This window comes from Diplotaxodon limnothrissa, linkage group LG8 (assembly GCF_057381915.1).
Source record: "Diplotaxodon limnothrissa isolate DT_005_m linkage group LG8, D_limnothrissa_male_GT1.1, whole genome shotgun sequence".
Taxonomy (NCBI): domain Eukaryota; kingdom Metazoa; phylum Chordata; class Actinopteri; order Cichliformes; family Cichlidae; genus Diplotaxodon; species Diplotaxodon limnothrissa.
The window spans coordinates 22,087,056-22,104,104 of NC_140603.1; the positions used below are offsets into that span (position 1 = coordinate 22,087,056).

Here is a 17,049-nt window from a genome sequence, read left to right on the forward strand (position 1 = left end):
GAAAAAGGCTCACAGCATTAAAATGAGATAAGCTTTTACAGCAAGTATGAAGCCTTAGACTTTTCTGAAAATAAATGCTGCTCTAAAATGTTAGATCACCCTTATTATAATGTTTATTATTTGAAATGTAATTTAAAATTGGTTTATTAAGCATAAAAAGTGCCAGAGGGTTCTGACACTGAGGTTTTGAAATGTGAAGCTGGATGAAATCTTTTTGTATTTACACTGGCTCAGGCTTGTGGAATGAACATGTCATTGTTTTTTTCAGTTTTGAATCTTTAATTGATGAGTTCAAGTGTCGCCTGTGTTTCTGTGAATGTAATAAAAAAAGCATAAAAAGTCAATAACAAATGTTTTCAGTGTAAAAAACAGGTTTACTAATACTGATTGTTTAAAATACCATGATCAGACACAGACACTTTAAGTGTTTTTTTGTTTTTGTTTTACATATGATGCCTTAAAGAACAATCCTTAACAAAAATTCTCCATGAAAAAAAATGTGCTCACCTGTAACACAACATACAAAGAACATACAATGTAGCATACAAACAGGTCTCTATTAGGCATAGACAGACAGCATTGAAAAAGCAAAGTAAATAAAGCAATGCATGTAAAACTAGTGCATTATTATAAAGAGTATCAAAAGTAACAAAATTCTATCCATATCAGTTTTTAGCAGACATATTTGTGAACAACAGCGGTGCTCAAAGGAAATGTTGCTCATTGTGGATGTATATATGTATTTATATATGAAGCACTGCAATCCAGCAAAAACATTAAGTAAACCAAAATGATAAAACAGTGTTCATTTTTTAAAAGATTATCTAAAATATGTAAAGTAGAAATGTTAAAAAAAAAAAAAAGGAAAACTAAAAAATGAACAGAAGCCCAGATACACTTGAGTGAGTCAGCATATACTGAGTAACCATTAAACATCATTTCTGTGGCAGAATGAAATCTAAAAATGTTTTCTTATCAAGTAAAACTGTCCTTTCCAGTTAGATAAAAACATGACTTAAAATGCACATATGAACACTGCAGCCAGACTTTGGCTGTTTACATGCGAGGAACACCTTTAAGCAAGTCATCAGTGATTCCATGATTTAATCTAGTCCTTGGTGCAGCAAGCATAGAAGGGAAAAAAAATTAAAAACACACATGACCTTTAGCAAAGCAAATATTTCAGATAGGTTTACTCTTTCTGAGGGATACTTTCTTGATCTTGGCTCATTTTAGATCTCTGTACCCGGATCCCTCAAGAGTGCATATTGGGCCTTGCAAATGAAAAGGAAATGGCAAATCAGTGACATTTCACAGTTGAATTTGTTACCTTTCCGTGATAAAAATAACGAAGAAAAAGGAACAGGCCTGGATTTCATTTTTGAGCCAAGAAACGACCCGTCTTCTTGATTGCAGAACGCATCAAAGATCTGTTGTATTAATATCACAATCTCCTTTGCTGCAGTTGTTTCAAGCCTTGTCAGATGGCCCAAAGTTGCTATGCAGAGCGTTACCCTTCAAGAAAACCCCAGTGGATTAAAAAAAAAAAATACTACAAATGTTGTTTGATGCTCCCATCTATCATTGCACAACTCTTTTGAAATTCTTCACTTATGACGCAAAACAAAACCACAATGTAAAGGGTTCCCTTCATTTAAACACATTCCACAAAAGCGTCTCCGTTGGCACAATTTCACAGATCGCTCTCCTTCATAAACGTCGGCTGATGTGAAGGCGCGAAACGAAAACAAGTAATTCAAAATTCAAAGTTGCTACCATGTCTTAAAAGTGTCTGGCACAGTGCACTGCGTGGCAATAAATACTGAATATAAATACTTTACATGTACCTGAGCTCAGACTCGTAGCACCATTCAGAGACAGAGCACCAAAAGGGACACGGCAGGTCTCCTGATTCAAAACTCAGAGAAGCCACCACCTTTTTAAGGTTTTTCAGAGTTTTCATAGTGCAAATCTTTTCAGTCTTATCATAACAATGTCCCTTCTGGCCAAAATCTCAGCTGCTGTATTTGACGTTGGCAATAATGCAAGGCTTTGGTAGTGTTGGGGGGTGCTTGGGACTCGGCCTAGAGGAAGAGAAAAGTGGGGGAAAAAAGTAAAAAAAATGTTTCAGCGAGTTAAATATATCCAGGTAAGGTTTGAACCCACCTGTTGAGGTGTGGGATAGGACGTGGAGGTCTGGGTACGGCAGGCACAGGGCCACAGACACTAGGAGGTCCTTGGCCTGCGGTTTGGCTCTGCTGAACAGAGGGACTTCGCACCAGTCGAGACCCCCTTGGATCAGCAGGTAGAGGTTTCTGAGGAGGACTGGGCTTCTCCAATTCCTATTAAAGGACAGACACTTTTAAATAATGATGGAAACTCACCACCAGGTGGCACTAACAGTCAGATAACTATAGCCAATGCCTGCTTTTCTTTGAGCTTTTCTTTGAGCTTCTCTTTGAGGCGCCGACGCTGTCTTCTCTAACCAACTAATAACAGGAAAACTATCATGCTGTTTAAATCTTCTCTAGAATACAGAGATCATGATTCATTCCCTACTCTTCTCCTGGGCTAAGGAGACATTTCCACAAACACCACAGAGAGAAAGGATCAACAGGGATGAACCTCAGACCTCACACACCCACAAAACAGTTTGTCTAAAACCCCGCTCACTTCCTCAGGTGGAGCTCTCACATTTAACAGTGCTTCAAAGCCCGCAGCAGAGAGATTTCACTCATGACTTATGTTCTTTGTTAACATCCTGGAGCTGCCAAACAGCTGCTAAAGATACAGTTGATGAAGCCTGCTGCCAACAGGAATCACTTTGCCATTTAATAGGAGCAGCTGAGAGGGCCTACTTCTTAAAGTAAAAACAGCCAAGAGCTTCTGTACGCCACATTTTGAACAGGTGTATGAGCTTTTATGAAATCGACGGGTGCTTTTTAAAAATTCTCCAGCAGTCAATACTATATATTATCAATCTGCTTTTTAGAAGATGTTATCATGCACGCTGTATTGTGCTTTGTGTCTCTGTGTGTTTTTTCTGGCATCTTGTGCAATACACAGCATTTGTCACCTATTGTAACTGTCACCTGGAAGACATTTGTTATATGATTAAATCTTTGTTTTCTCACGTTGTTATTTGTTTTTTATGTATATGGTAGTTTCAACATAAATACATTATAGATATTTAATGCAAAAAAAGAAATTCGGCAGTATTCCTGGGGTCGCTGGGGTTCAATTATGTTCAGTTTTCTTGATCAATTAGTAACAATGGATGACCTTTATGCTTTTTCCACAGGCAAAGGTGACATTTGCAAACGTTTTCGATAATATTCAATGTTACAGAACCGAAACATAAAAGCAGCCAAGGCTGGAAATGAATGCCGACAATTTTTGTCTGAGATCCAACCTTGTTCATCTGAGCCTGAAAGAATCGTGCACCAATGATCTCCAATCAGTTTCTGTCTTTTTAACAACACTCAAACACTCAAATCATTTAGATTGGCTCTTTTTACTTCTGTCTCTTTGGGCTTGAGTACCTCCAAGAGTACAAATCAAATCAGTTTAAAGTCAAATAAGAATTACTATTTGGCTTTCTGTTCCTCTCAGTTTTGAAACCCTGCAATGCCATAACTAAAGCCCATGCAATAACAGTGGCAATAAGTTTGCCACCCTGTGATATTTGTACATACTTGCTCCTTGCAGTTGCTGCCCTCACACGCTCCCCTCCTGTGAGTCTGGCTCCATTTTTATTATTTATGTTGTGGTTTTTGTTGTAGAGCTCAAGCTTTGCTTGGATGGCGCTAGCTCCTGGGCTAACCTCGTTATTTTATGTGACTGTGCATAACTGTCAAGATGCCTCTGCTTTTATAGCACACGAAAGAACCATGAAAACAGTCGACATCAAAAAACAGCAATTTGAAAGTGCATCGAACATCATCATTTCCCCGGTTGGGTATTACAGGCCTGGGTAGCGAGTAAAAGCTCCCCAGACACAGCGGTGGCGAAATTACAGTAAGTAACATCATCGAATAAAATGTTTCCAACTGAGGAAACAGGAAATTCACTCACCATGACCATCCTGCAAGAGTTGTGGTGTGATGCACTGTGAAATGACGCCCCTCTGGGTGCGACGTGGATGTGAGGTGGAGGGGCTCGGTGAGGAGGAGGGACTGGGGGTCTCGGTTGCCCAGGGCCAGGGGAGAGGGACACGGTAAGGGAAAGAGGGACTGGGTGGCTAAGGTGAACTGGAGGGCACTGGGGCAGTCTATGCAGGCTGTGGGGAGGGAAGGGGGCCGGTGGGAGCCCCGCCTCTGGCCCTCGGTGAGGAGGCTACAGAGAGATTAAAGTTGAAAGAGTTTGTCAGAAGAGAAACCGTCTGCTTCCTATCAGAAACAATCATGATAATCTCCTCGTCTTCCTCTGCTGTCCTTCCTGATGCTTTCAAAGATACATAAATCAAACACTCCCACTTAGTTGCTCTCTATTCCCCCGAGTCGACATCAGGTGACTTCGTAAAGGGAAAAGACCACGACTATCCCATGAGCACTCGCTTGGGCTTCTTAAAAGATGAACACAGCTAAAGAGCCAAAATATGAGTCTTGCTTGATATTTAAACCTGTCCAGATGTGCACAGCTTAAACACAATATAAGACATACAAAGGCAGGCACACATGCATTCAGGCGGCAGTTTAATGCAGCTCCCAACAACTGGAAAATGACCTCACCTGCTCTGTGCCTACATCAAACAGCCTTACATCCTCTCTCTTTTTACCGTTGACCCCAAATGAAAACCACATGCCACTAACTGAAAACACCAATCTCATGGTAATGCACAACAGCTTACTCCACTTGTGTGCCACCCTGCAACACAAAAGGCTCTTCTGACACAGTTTCTCTTATCCTTCAGCAGCCCCTAACTCGATCGATCACGGGTCACTTCCCATTACAAACTAAGTCAGGGCAATAATGTAGGGGGGGAGGTAAAGGCATACAGCGATGTAGGCACACAAGTACAGCAAAATGCGGTTTCTGCCTTGCAATTACGAGCAACAAGATGGCTTTAGAAGTCAACTAAGCAGCTGCATCAACATTCTTCATGTGCAGATGAATCAGTTTCTCTCTTAACAGACAGCTGTTAATGACATGAAATGTATTAGAGTGCCTGAACATGCTGCTCGCCACAGACTCCATTATCACAACCTCCTCTACAAGTCCATATGGAAAAGGATGATTTAATTGGATTTGAATGAGCTGCCATTTGTGTGAAAACAGCACGTCAATCTAGTTGAGAATGATGTGCGCTGTCGAAACAGCTGCGGCATTCCAGGAAAAATAAAACAGCAAGGATAATCTATTGCTGATCCTCCATTTGTCAGAGCCACATCTATTGGTGTGTATGCGATCGGCCGGTCAAAAGCAGATGTGTGCAATCTAGTGACCTTGAAGATGGTGGCACTGTGAGGCAGAGGCGGTGCCGGTCGGGATGGAGAGGTTAAGCTTGCTGATGGAGGCTGGTTAGGAGCTGTTGGTCCACTGATTGCGGCGCTTACTGATCTGTAATATAAAGGAGAAATTATATATCTGTAATTAAATACTTTATTATATTAATCATACACCAGTTACAATAGTAATATAATTTAAACTGTGCAATCAAAAGTAAATTCACCACTGTAATTGGATTCACAGTGTGACCAATCATAAAGACTCGCCCGCTCAATGGCACCTGTTGTTTTCATTTACGGACCTTGATCTGTTACAAAAAAGATGCATTATATCTAGAAATCATTCCACTATTACGGGCTGAAAACACACCTGATCTTCTCTATTGGATTTTTTTTGCTTGTAAATAGAAGTCTCAGTAGAGTTTTTCTCTTGATGCACATGGTCAGACCGGCACCCAGGACGACGAGTAGAGCTACCAGAATGCCCACTGTCAGATTCCCATTGTCTGCTCAGAAACACACACAAAAGTTTTGGGAGTATTCTCCAAGTTTATTCCATTATTACTTCAGAATTTCAGGATTTCTCACATGGAGTTTGTGTCTAAACATAAGTCCACAATTTATTGTATATTATGGTAAAAATGCTGAAAAATGACACTCTGAAAACCTTTAAATTTAATGACCTGAAATGTAATAAATCACTCCTGTGGTGTAACAGCTACTGACTTACCTGCTTGCCTGATCGGACCACTGTCCACACTCCCACCGAAACCTGCCTTGTCACAGAAGGGAGGCGCCCAGTGAGCCTCACAGTGACAGTTCTTGTTGTTATTGCACACCTACAGTATATTAAAAGGACAGTTAACTATTATATGAGACCAAGCGCCCCCCTATTTTTAACACCTTTTACACTCCATACATTTATTATGCTGCTTAAATTTAATAGGTTACAAATGAGTTATGTTTATGCAAAGGGATGCAGAGTGATTCAATACAATATCATAGTAAATTTCTCAATGTTAAAAAAAAATCTCAGAAATTAGAAATTGAGTTGCCGAAAAAAGAAGTAGTAAATTTTCATTTACTTTACAGCAAAGTAACAATTTCTCAAATTTAATACGATAGAATAAGTAAATGTGGGATTTTTGCTTGAGATATAAAGTGGCAGAAATAAGCTTCCTCTGAAGGGTGTCTGAGCTCGCCCTTAAGAGATAGGGTAAGGAGCTCAGTCGTTCGGGAGGGGCTCAAAGTAGAACTGCTGTTCCTCTGCATTAAAATTACCCAGCTGAAGAGGTCTGGGCATTTATCTAAGATGCCTTCTAGACATCTCCTAGGTGAAGTGTTTCGTGGAGATTCGGGACACACTGGAGAGATTACATCTCTCTGCTGGCTTGGCAATGCCTACTGAAAGAACTGCAGGTAATGGCCAGGCAGAGGGAAGTCTGGGCAGATCTGCTAAAACCGATGCCCTCCTACACCCATGACCCAAATAAGCAGTCGAAAACTGATGAATGAACAGATGATAAAATCATTTCCATTCTTTATGTGCCGCATGAAGCAGACAGAATCGACCAACAGCCAGCCCTGCTAGGCTCCGCGTAGCAAAAATGTCTGGTATAAAATTCAGAGCAGACCCTTTCTCTTAAACCACATTTTTATAATCTCTCTCTCCCTCTTCCTGTCGTGCAGGAATGGTGAAGTCTAAGAGGATTCCCTATCTGAGTAATATGGAACAGGTGAGGGCCTCTCTCCAAGGCAACATCTTGATCTAATCTGTACATGCAGAGGTGCCCTGTCTCTTTTTATTTCAGCAAGTAAAACATTCCTTAAAATTTCATAGCCACAAATATCACTGTATAACACCCGGACACGTTTCACTTTAACAGACAGTCGCAATTCTTTCGTCTGTATGCATTTGATGAAAGAGCAACTTAAACAGTCACAGTCACAGCCAAAGCCTCTGGGCTTCACCAGGAAATTTAATACTACAAAGCCATACATTTCATCTCTAACAGGACCACCCGTAGACATTTGATGGGTGGCATTTAAGAAAAATCTAATCTCTATTTTCCCCAGCTCAAAGTCAGACTGTGTGTCATTGCTCCGAGGGTTTGGCCTTCAGATTTCAACAGATTTTTCGGGACAAGGAAGACTGCCTGATGGTATGATGAATGACCCTTTACGCAGAACAGAAATGAAATCATTATGTCTAATTGATTGAACCTTTCAGCATTCAGAGTGATTGATTGCAAGGCAGTGTAATGGCTCTCTAGCCAGTGTGTACTGGACATTCTGAACACATTACAGCCCAAACGAGCTGATGTGAAGACGGAATACGGTTTGTTTTAGGATTGACAACTATCACATTGTTTTTTTTCAAACAGCGAAACAGGATGAAACGTACTGTACTCACCCCTCGACCGCTGCACTTGGCCGAACAATCGTGCACACCGAAAACACTGACGTTCTGGCACTGACGATTCAAACACATCTGAAGCAGAAAACGACACAAAAAATCAACAGTGTGAGCTCAAAAACAATGTCAGTAAATTTCCAAACCCTTTCATTTTTAAGGTAAAAACAGATAGAGGCGCTATGCCCTTTCTTTTAATTTGCTTCTGACAGGCACTTCAGCGGTAAATCAGTATAGCATGAAATAAAACGATGTCACCACTGACGGGAATGTATCAGAAATGTATTATATGTCTCCTTAAAGGCACCAGAAACAAAGAGAGTATAGCACAGCAGAATGTGAAGATGAGCTTGGCAGCAGCGGGCACAGAATGTAATGTCTTTGCAGATGAGGGCGGAGGGTAGATCCTCCTTAAGAGTCGAGGCTCATAGAGAGCTAAATTAGACTAAATGGACTAACTGTGTCAGCGAAATGACCAATGGCTAGATTGATGAACACTAGGAGATGCCAAATAGACTGAATAATGTTAAGTCAGTTAAGAGTCTGAGCCAGTGCAAGTCTGAAATGACAAAAGGACACGGCTTAAAGAACTCCTCAAAACATCTTAGTCATGGCCTTTCACTCCACCCCTTCTCCACTCTTATTTCTCAGCAATAAGTTTTGTGTTTATATCGACTTACAGATTAGCATTGGTGCTATTACTTTCATATTTGTTTTTGTTGTTATGATTTTGAACCACGTTTTCTCTGTTTTTGTCTCTGTCTGTAGTTACAACCCAAATCAGGGACTGCAACCTATCTAGGCACTCTTCCGAATTATACATCCAAAGAATTGGGACGCAGATTCAGTGTGCTTCCTGTGTTTTACTACAAGCCACTTCCTGTTTTATTTTGGTAACCTTTTTCCATGTATGTCTTTTGTGCTTTTTTCACAGCATGTTTATGTTGGATGGAGTTCTCCACCCTGACTGGAAGTTAATAAGCACTTCTCCTTTTCCTTTTTTGGTATGTACCTTAACGCATACATTTTTAGGACAGTGGACCAACCGTTTTTCACATTCAGTGGTTTGATTTGATGTTATTTCATTTCTTGATTACAATGATGATGTTTAATATAAAAGAAAATCACCCTCTCTTTCATTTATAACTGTTCATTAAAAGATCTACCAGTTCTTTCACTGGATAAAGCAAGCCATTTAAGCTCCATTCCCCCTTTATATAGGCTACATTCTTCTGATTGACTGGTCCTCACAAACAGAAGGTCTGAACTGCAGGTAGGTGGGAGTGCTGTGCCCTTGAGATGAGAGTAGACAACCTGTTTGAAACTAATCTTTTAGAGCCTTCAGAAGTCTGAAATGTTGGCCCATAGGGATTATCTGCACATATGCTGACCTCATTATTAAACATGAGGATCCATTGTTGTAACAGTATATATGATAGAAGATATGAAAAGCACAATAGGCATCTTTCATGAACTGCTCATAGAAATAGCAACATCTACTTAATCATAACTGATAAATGTAATGAGACTGAAAGCACAAGCCTTAGCTCTCACCATTTCATCTCCACACTTGGTTCCTGTCAGGACCAAGCCAGGATCAGGCATGTCATCACCCAAGTAGACATGCGTACCTCGGCACAGTATTCTTCCCCCTTCCTGAAGGGGTATGTTGGTTTCAATTGAAACAGCGTTGGTGCCAATTACTGGGCGATTAGCTCCTCCTTGACACTGGATTTTGCCACATTTTGCATCTCTGTAAACAAACACCAAGGGGAATAACAATACAATAATTAAATTACATGTCACTGTTTTGTGGATACGAGGAGCTTTATTTTCATTTTCATCTTTCTCCTTCTGTCCAATTAAAGAAACTGAAGAACAGGCAGCTCGTTTACGCCGTTTCCAGATCACAACTGAGATTTTAGAGACAGAACTTGTTGCATTACATCAAATGACTCTGCAACCCTCAATTAGGACTCCAACTAATGATTATTTTCTATCATCTAATGGATCCGCTACTTGGGGGGAAAAAAGCTTCATAAAACTGAGACACCAATCTGGCATTTTTGCTTTATTTTTCTTAACTACTGAGAAAACTGTGTCAGCCTCATTCAGTCACACAGAGTGGTGCCTAGCATTGAAAAAGTGCTCCTATTTCAATGAGGTATATGCATTTTTTATGAAATAGGTACAATATGCTTTATGTTCCTAACTGCATTCCATAAATCACATGCTATTGAATACATTCACTAGTTTCTATGGCGACATCAGGACTTACCGCACTTCACATTTGGCAAAGGAGCCTTTTGTGTCCTTGCCACAGTTGCCATAAGGGTCTCCTGCTGAGTTGACCCTTTCAAAGCAGATGCCTGGAGCTGGCTTGGCTCCTGCAAGATGCATTAAACACATAAAAAGAAAAAAAATCGCAACAATTGTTGAACTGTTGAGTGTGACGCAGCAAGGGGGATTTTTCACGTACCGTGGCCCCACAGTGTTATGCACTGCTGTTCATGAGTCTGACAAATGCCATTATAACAGTAGCCGTCCACGTTGTGGCAGCCATGGCCATCATGAAGGTAGACGTTGGAGGGACAGTGAGGACTGGTACCGGTGCAAAACTCAGGCAGATCACAAGAGTTGCTGGATTCACGGCACAGTGTGCCTGATGGCTTCAGCTACACGACAACAAAGACAAAGACCCACAGTGAAGCCCAGAGAAATGTGAATTACGCCAAAAAACACATTTCTACTACATCGGATTAAAGGATGTCAAATCAAGTTAATCAGAGAAAATAACTTTTTTGTAAGATGTCTGTAAAAATACTTTGTACTGAAATACTATAACACATATTACCTGACAGTCCTGGCAGCACTGTCCATGTGCACAAACAGCATCTCCTTTCAGAGTGCAGGTGGTGGCATTGCAGCAGGGATTCATACATTCCTTCCGATGGAAAAGAATAGTAAAAGAAGACAAGCAGAGAAAGGAAAAGTAAATAAGAGGGAACAAAAGTGAAGAAGAATTAACTCAGCACAAAGAGATCATATTTCACCCCAGAGCAAAAACTCAAATTTTGTTATCAGAGGGGATGCAGCCCTAGCAGGACTGTGTAACGTAGCAACTAAAAAAACCTGAGTGAAGAAAGGAAACAGCAGTTTCTAGGTTTCGAAAAACATCTGACAGGATTTTTTCAGACCCCAGAAACCATGTTGAACTCAATAGTAAAATGAACAGGAGAGAATGGTATTGTATAGCGCTTTTACTAGTCCCTAAGGACCCCAAAGCGCTTTACACAACCAGTCAGCCACCCATTCACACACTGGTGATGGCAAGCTACATTGTAGCCACAGCCACCCTGGGGCGCACTGACAGAGGCGAGGCTGCCGGACACTGGCACCACCGGGCCCTCTGACCACCACCAGTAGGCAACGGGTGAAGTGTCTTGCCCAAGGACACAACGACCGAGACTGTCCAAGCCGGGGCTCGAACCGGCAACCTTCCAATTACAAGGCGAACTCCCAACTCTTGAGCCACAATCGCCCCATTCCCTGAGAAAAGAAAAGGACACACCCTGCAGAAACCCTAAATAAACAAGCAAGTGCCAAAATACTTTTTTAAGTTAGCATAACGCTCAAGAATCCAACTAAGACAATGTCTGAGAAGATAACAAAGAAAGACGTAAGTTTAAATGAATGAAACTTTAGATTATATAAACACAGACGATGCTACTTTACAAGCAAATTGTAAAAGACTGATTTGCACAACACTTCCACAGCTAATAACTCCACTTCAGTTCAGGCAGGTGTGACAATAGCAATCAAAAACTTAACCCACACTCTGCTGCTATGATATAAGGCTCACTCAGGTATTCTTCGTATTTTCAGATGCAATTCTTCTGAATACAAATGTAAGCAATCTACAGTAATTACTTTGCTTACTAAACTGGCTCGATAATTTAAATAGGCAAAGGTTATCTTAATTTATATACAACTATTTGGAATATTTAAGTGAAACTTCAGCAATCAACATTCCAAACTGCTCACTTTTTAGCTTGAGTAAAAAACAAACAAACAATCAGGTACATATTTAGTATTGATAAGCCAAGCACTTCTGCAAGGAATCTATAGCAGCCTTAACTCTTCTGGGAAGGCTTGTCTTTCCACAATGTTTAGGAGTGTGTTCGTGTGAATTTTTGACCATTCCTCTAAAAGCCTCTCCTCTATTTCATCCCAAAGCTGTTCTTTTGGATTGAAGTCAGGACTCTGTGCAGGCCAGTCAAGTTCTTCCACACCAAACTTCCTCATCCATGTCGCTATGGACGTTTGCTTTGTGCACTAGTGCACGGTCATGTTGGAACAGGAAGGGGCTGTCCCCAAACTGTTCCCACACTACACTGTTCTTGAGTTAATCTGAAGGCCACGGGAAGTTTGGAGGTCTGTAGCTATTAACTCTGTAGAAAGTTGCGCACTATTAGCCTCAGCATCCACTGACCCCGCTTTGTGACTTTACTTGGCTTACCGTTTTATGCCTGAGTTGCTGTCATTCCCTGTCACTTCCACTTTGTTATAATTCCACTATTAGTTGACTGTGGATATTTAGTAGTGAGCACATTTCACACCTGGACTTGTTGCACAGGTGGCATCCTATCATGGTGCCATGCTGGAATTCACTGAGCGCCTGAGAGAGTACCTGCCTAGGTACTTGATTTTATACACCTGTGGCCATGGAAAAGATTGGAACACCTCGATTCAATGATTTGGATGGGTGAGTTAATACTTTTAGCAATAACGATTATGGTTTAGAAAAATTAAACTCCATTTGACAACTTTTGTGAGGCTGAGGCATTTCGGTGAAGACTGTAAAACATCCTGAACATGAGGTGTAGGGCAGACCCAGGATATATCAGAGATATTAAACCTATTAGTGCTCCCCTGGAAAAGCTGCAGGTGCTGGCCAGGGACAGAGAAATAAGGGTGTCCACCCCAGACATAAAGCAGAAAATTGATGGATGGATGGATGGATGGATGGATGGACTAGAAAACATCTGTGGCATGGTTGCGATAGATCAAAGCGTTGTGGAAATATAACCTCACTTTAATACGAATTTAAAACGATTTTGTGAGCTTTTGAAAAAGCCTTTGCCAAAAGGAGGTTTAAGCTCAGCATACAAATATGCCCTTTTTTTTAAACTATGGTTATAAATTTACAGGCATCTCCAACTTTGTCCAGTTTCCCAAGAACGTTCCAGGTGCAGATGTGGAGGCTGATGAAAAAAAAAGAGGGGACTGTTCCCAATCAGTGCATTAATTTAAAAAAATATTTTAATCACGCACTTTTAGGGGCAGCTATAGATTCCATTCCATTTATCTGAAATAGAGCAGGTGCGATACGATGACTGACATGCTCTGTTTACATTTTTGTCACTCAGCATGCCATCACTTATTTCATTGCTCTGGTTGGTTTAGGTCACTTAGATAGCATCCAGAGGCATTTTGGAGGGAGAGAGAGAGAGGGCAGATCTACAATAACATTTCCCATCTCACTGTTGAGCACCATCTGTTTCCTGTTAGCCTCTATCGTGACCCATGCACCGCACCAATCAGTAACACTGCTTTCCAATACACATGGAAGCAAGAATTCAATCAAGACTCAGAATATACGATATGCACTGTGTGTGTGTGTGTGTGTGTGTGTGTGTGTGTGTGTGTGTGTGCTTGTGCATATATGATCTCATGCAGGTTGTCTGGACCCCCGAGGGTCAGCTCTTTTCCTTTTGCCATTATAGTCTGAATATGCTGCAAGAGTTGGGAGGAAGTGGATGGATGGAGCTGGCAGGGGACACAGCTGATATGATGGGCCTTCCAAAACTTCTTTCAGTCTGAAAACCATTAAGGGCCTTTCCCATGGTCCCTGGGGCCAAAAAGAGGCAGAGAAGTCACGCTGAAAAGAAGTAGCCAGTGATTGTGAGGAGCAGGACCCAGAGTTTTTAATGAGGCTTTTTAATGGCGGAGAGGGGTGCTGGCTGAGAACTCTGATCTGGCCTGAGTTGGCATGACTCTGCTCAGTTTTGTGGAGAGCTTTATTATTGTTGCTGGCTCAGGTCAGCGGAGCTTATGTTAGCGCTAGAGATGGCACGATACCACTTTTTTATGTCCGATACCGATACCGATATCATAAATTTGGATATCTGCCGATACCGATATGAATCCGATATAGTGTTTTTTAATCAACAAAACTGTTTTTTTTTAAATATCTTGCTGAATTTTGTATAAGTTCATACTCAAGTTTAAAACAACAACTACACTAAAGCTATTCTGTTATACCTGTATGCAAAAAAAAATGTTTCATAGTTCAGCAATACTGATCAATCTAATAAACTTAAACCTACACCATCCTCCCTATTCTGGTATTTTAAAGAGTACTTAGCGTAAATATTAAGCAACCTAACTAATAGGGTTCCAACTCCCAGCAACAACAAAAATAAATAAATAAAAAATAGGGAACCACCCCTCACGCTCCACCTCATGATGCTTAATCGACGTAATCAACCTTAATTTGATGCAGTGTGGAAAAAAATGCACAGAAATCAATTATTTTTCAAGAAATATTAAATAGATTCAACATCTTTCTTCAGCAAAATTGCAGACTACACAGATGGTACCTTCCCAAAGGAAAAAGTACTATAGCTTACTAGGGTATATATATTACCGTAGACTTAATAGTTACTATATACAGTAATGGACTTCTATTCCTTTTACATCAAATTAAAACTTTGGGTGTAAGATTCGGATAATTATTTATTAAAAGCTAGACATTTTAAATGAGAATAAAGAAAAGTGTGTCTTTGTGCCCCTTTTCCCTGTTCATGCCCTATCGGCCCCCCTGGCTAAACTTTGCTAGATCCGCCCCTGCACAGTTACAGCCGTCAGCTACGTAGAAAAAGATCCTTGAGTAGAAAGTAATATTAAATAAATTCTAACAACAGCTTATCAAGCTTAAACGTGCTGCTGTTGTTCAGCCGCTGGTTTCCTCTTTCTGGTGCAAAGTGGGCCAAAAGCAAACAAGAGAGACGGACTCGCGACAGAAAAGCCGATCAGCTGATCGTTAAGCAGTTTCATGATTGAAGTAGCAGCCGGAGAGCGAGAGGCAGTCGCTCCATATATGTTTGGTAAGCTTAACGCAGGAATGCTTTACAAACATTCAGAGATGGACTTACACACTCGCTTTACTTCTCTCGGGGATAACTTTGTCGGAGATGAAATGCCGGGTTGCTAGCGAAGCTCCACATGCTATCCAGACCACCGACAGGTCCCGCATGCCACAGCCGCTCTATCACGTGATGCATACTGCTCCGACGTGCTAACGTTCTGAGGTGAGTTACGGCGTGTTGCAAGTTTTGTGAGGTGCTTTCGTGATATTTAATGGATCGGATTACATTTTTTATTTTTCTCCGATATCCGATCCAGTAATTTAGGTCAGTATCGGACCGATACGTAATATCGGATCGGTCCATCTCTAGTTAGCGCTTTGTTTTTAAGGACAAGGCCACTTTCAGTGTGACCCTGACTGAAACTTGAGCAGCTCACAAAAGAACTCATGGGGCGCAAAAGCATAAACAAATTACAAAAGACAACAAGGCGTTCTCTCATTTAGGCTATTATGTAATTCAAAATATCCCTCTAAATCACAATAGATGTCGCCTTCATATTTCATAATTCGATAAGCAGCTCGCCTCTGCTAATTGTCAGCCGAATCACGATTATCTGTTTTATCATCCTGCAGTTGTAACAGTTGGCAACATGCACTTCCATTAAATATGTGCATGCCAATGCAGATTCATTTAAATAATTCACTAGTTGACAGTGTGAAACTGTCAGCAGTGCTTCTTCTCAGTGTACTGTATCACAATTAGACATCAACCCTCGCAAACATGTCTTCTTTCCACTGATTGAATTAATCCATACTCATATCTTTAACCTAATTATCAGAAGAATGTGTTTGCAATACAAAAGCTTTGTGCCATTAGATTTGAAGCTGAGGCGAACTACTAGTGTCAGGGCAGCACGCCCCTCTAGCATGTCTCCTTATTTAATTTGATGTAGAATGGAAAACATAATTAACAATGATTTATGAGTAGCAGCTAAGAGTTTTTGGCAAAAGCTGCAAGAGACCTGAAAATAAAAACATTTTTTATTTTTTTTATTATGACCTACAGCACCCTCACCTCCAGTTCTCCACAGTCACACTCCTCTCCCTCCTCCACATAGCCGTTGCCACATTTCTGCCCACCATACAGCACTTTGACCTCTGGCATATTGAAGAGACACATTCCAACGCCTTTTTCGAAACTAGCCGTGAGGTCCTTCCTGCTGCAGCTGCTGAACACCGTAGGAAAAGGATACCTGCGAGTGAAGGAAATGTTACGTGAGTCACACAAATAGAGAGAGAGAGCAAGAAGACAACTGAGATCCCCCCACGAGAGCCCTCTTTAGTCTAATGTAATCAGGGCTAATTGCTGCTAATCACAAAATCAATTAACCACTAGAGCTCAGCGAGCTCTCCAAAGTTCCATCAGCATATGAACAGCACAGGGCCCCTGTGACTTCTCTCTCCATGGAGAGTGGGAGATCTGATTAGACATATTTTATGAGAAAAGGATTATGAACACTCAACCCAAAAAGTGCGTCCTCTGCAAGACGTACAACACCCATAAATTTAGGAGGAATAGGGGATTGTGTGTTTTTAATATTGTTTTTGGAACAGAGAGAGAGGGTGGTCTGCTCCGTGGGGAAAGCACTCGGCCCAAGGCTGTGTCTGCCAAAAGCTTTGTTAAAGACCTCATGTGGCTTTATTGAGCTTTTCTGTGATAATATAGTGCCTTAGATGACAGCGTCTGTGTAAAATGTGCATGAATAAGTCCAGATTGTATCTCATTCTTTGTGACTCCTGATACAAAAGCACCATATGAGATTTTTAATACTCCACTGACACAATAAAACTCAGCACAAAGCTGGAATGGATGAATATATACGTAATCTTCAAACTTATATCAGTGCTGTGCTTCATAGATAAGTACATGCATGAGACAATTCGTGGATGATTTGATACCCAAATGTCTCGTTCAACCGGTGTGATGAAGGACCCTTGAATTTTTTTTAAATGTACATTCTCATCAGGGCCCCCTCGAC

At 41.0% G+C, this 17,049-nt stretch overlaps 1 protein-coding gene across 1 annotated transcript in view; it reads right to left on the bottom strand.

Annotated features, from left to right (window-relative positions):
- Positions 1-2,001: 2,001 nt before the first annotated feature.
- Positions 2,002-17,049, bottom strand: part of adam12a (ADAM metallopeptidase domain 12a) — an 87,352-nt gene continuing 72,304 nt past the window's right edge. Inside the window, exons 12-23 of the mRNA XM_085360882.1 lie at positions 16,086-16,263; positions 10,715-10,804; positions 10,340-10,535; positions 10,139-10,247; positions 9,415-9,613; positions 7,861-7,938; positions 6,178-6,286; positions 5,818-5,953; positions 5,445-5,559; positions 4,075-4,335; positions 2,167-2,342; positions 2,002-2,084 (exon numbers count right to left, since the gene is read on the bottom strand). Of these exons, the coding sequence (XP_085217008.1) occupies positions 2,015-2,084; positions 2,167-2,342; positions 4,075-4,335; positions 5,445-5,559; positions 5,818-5,953; positions 6,178-6,286; positions 7,861-7,938; positions 9,415-9,613; positions 10,139-10,247; positions 10,340-10,535; positions 10,715-10,804; positions 16,086-16,263 (1,717 nt within the window). The 3' untranslated portion in view covers positions 2,002-2,014. The remainder of the gene's footprint in view (positions 2,085-2,166; positions 2,343-4,074; positions 4,336-5,444; positions 5,560-5,817; positions 5,954-6,177; positions 6,287-7,860; positions 7,939-9,414; positions 9,614-10,138; positions 10,248-10,339; positions 10,536-10,714; positions 10,805-16,085; positions 16,264-17,049) is intronic.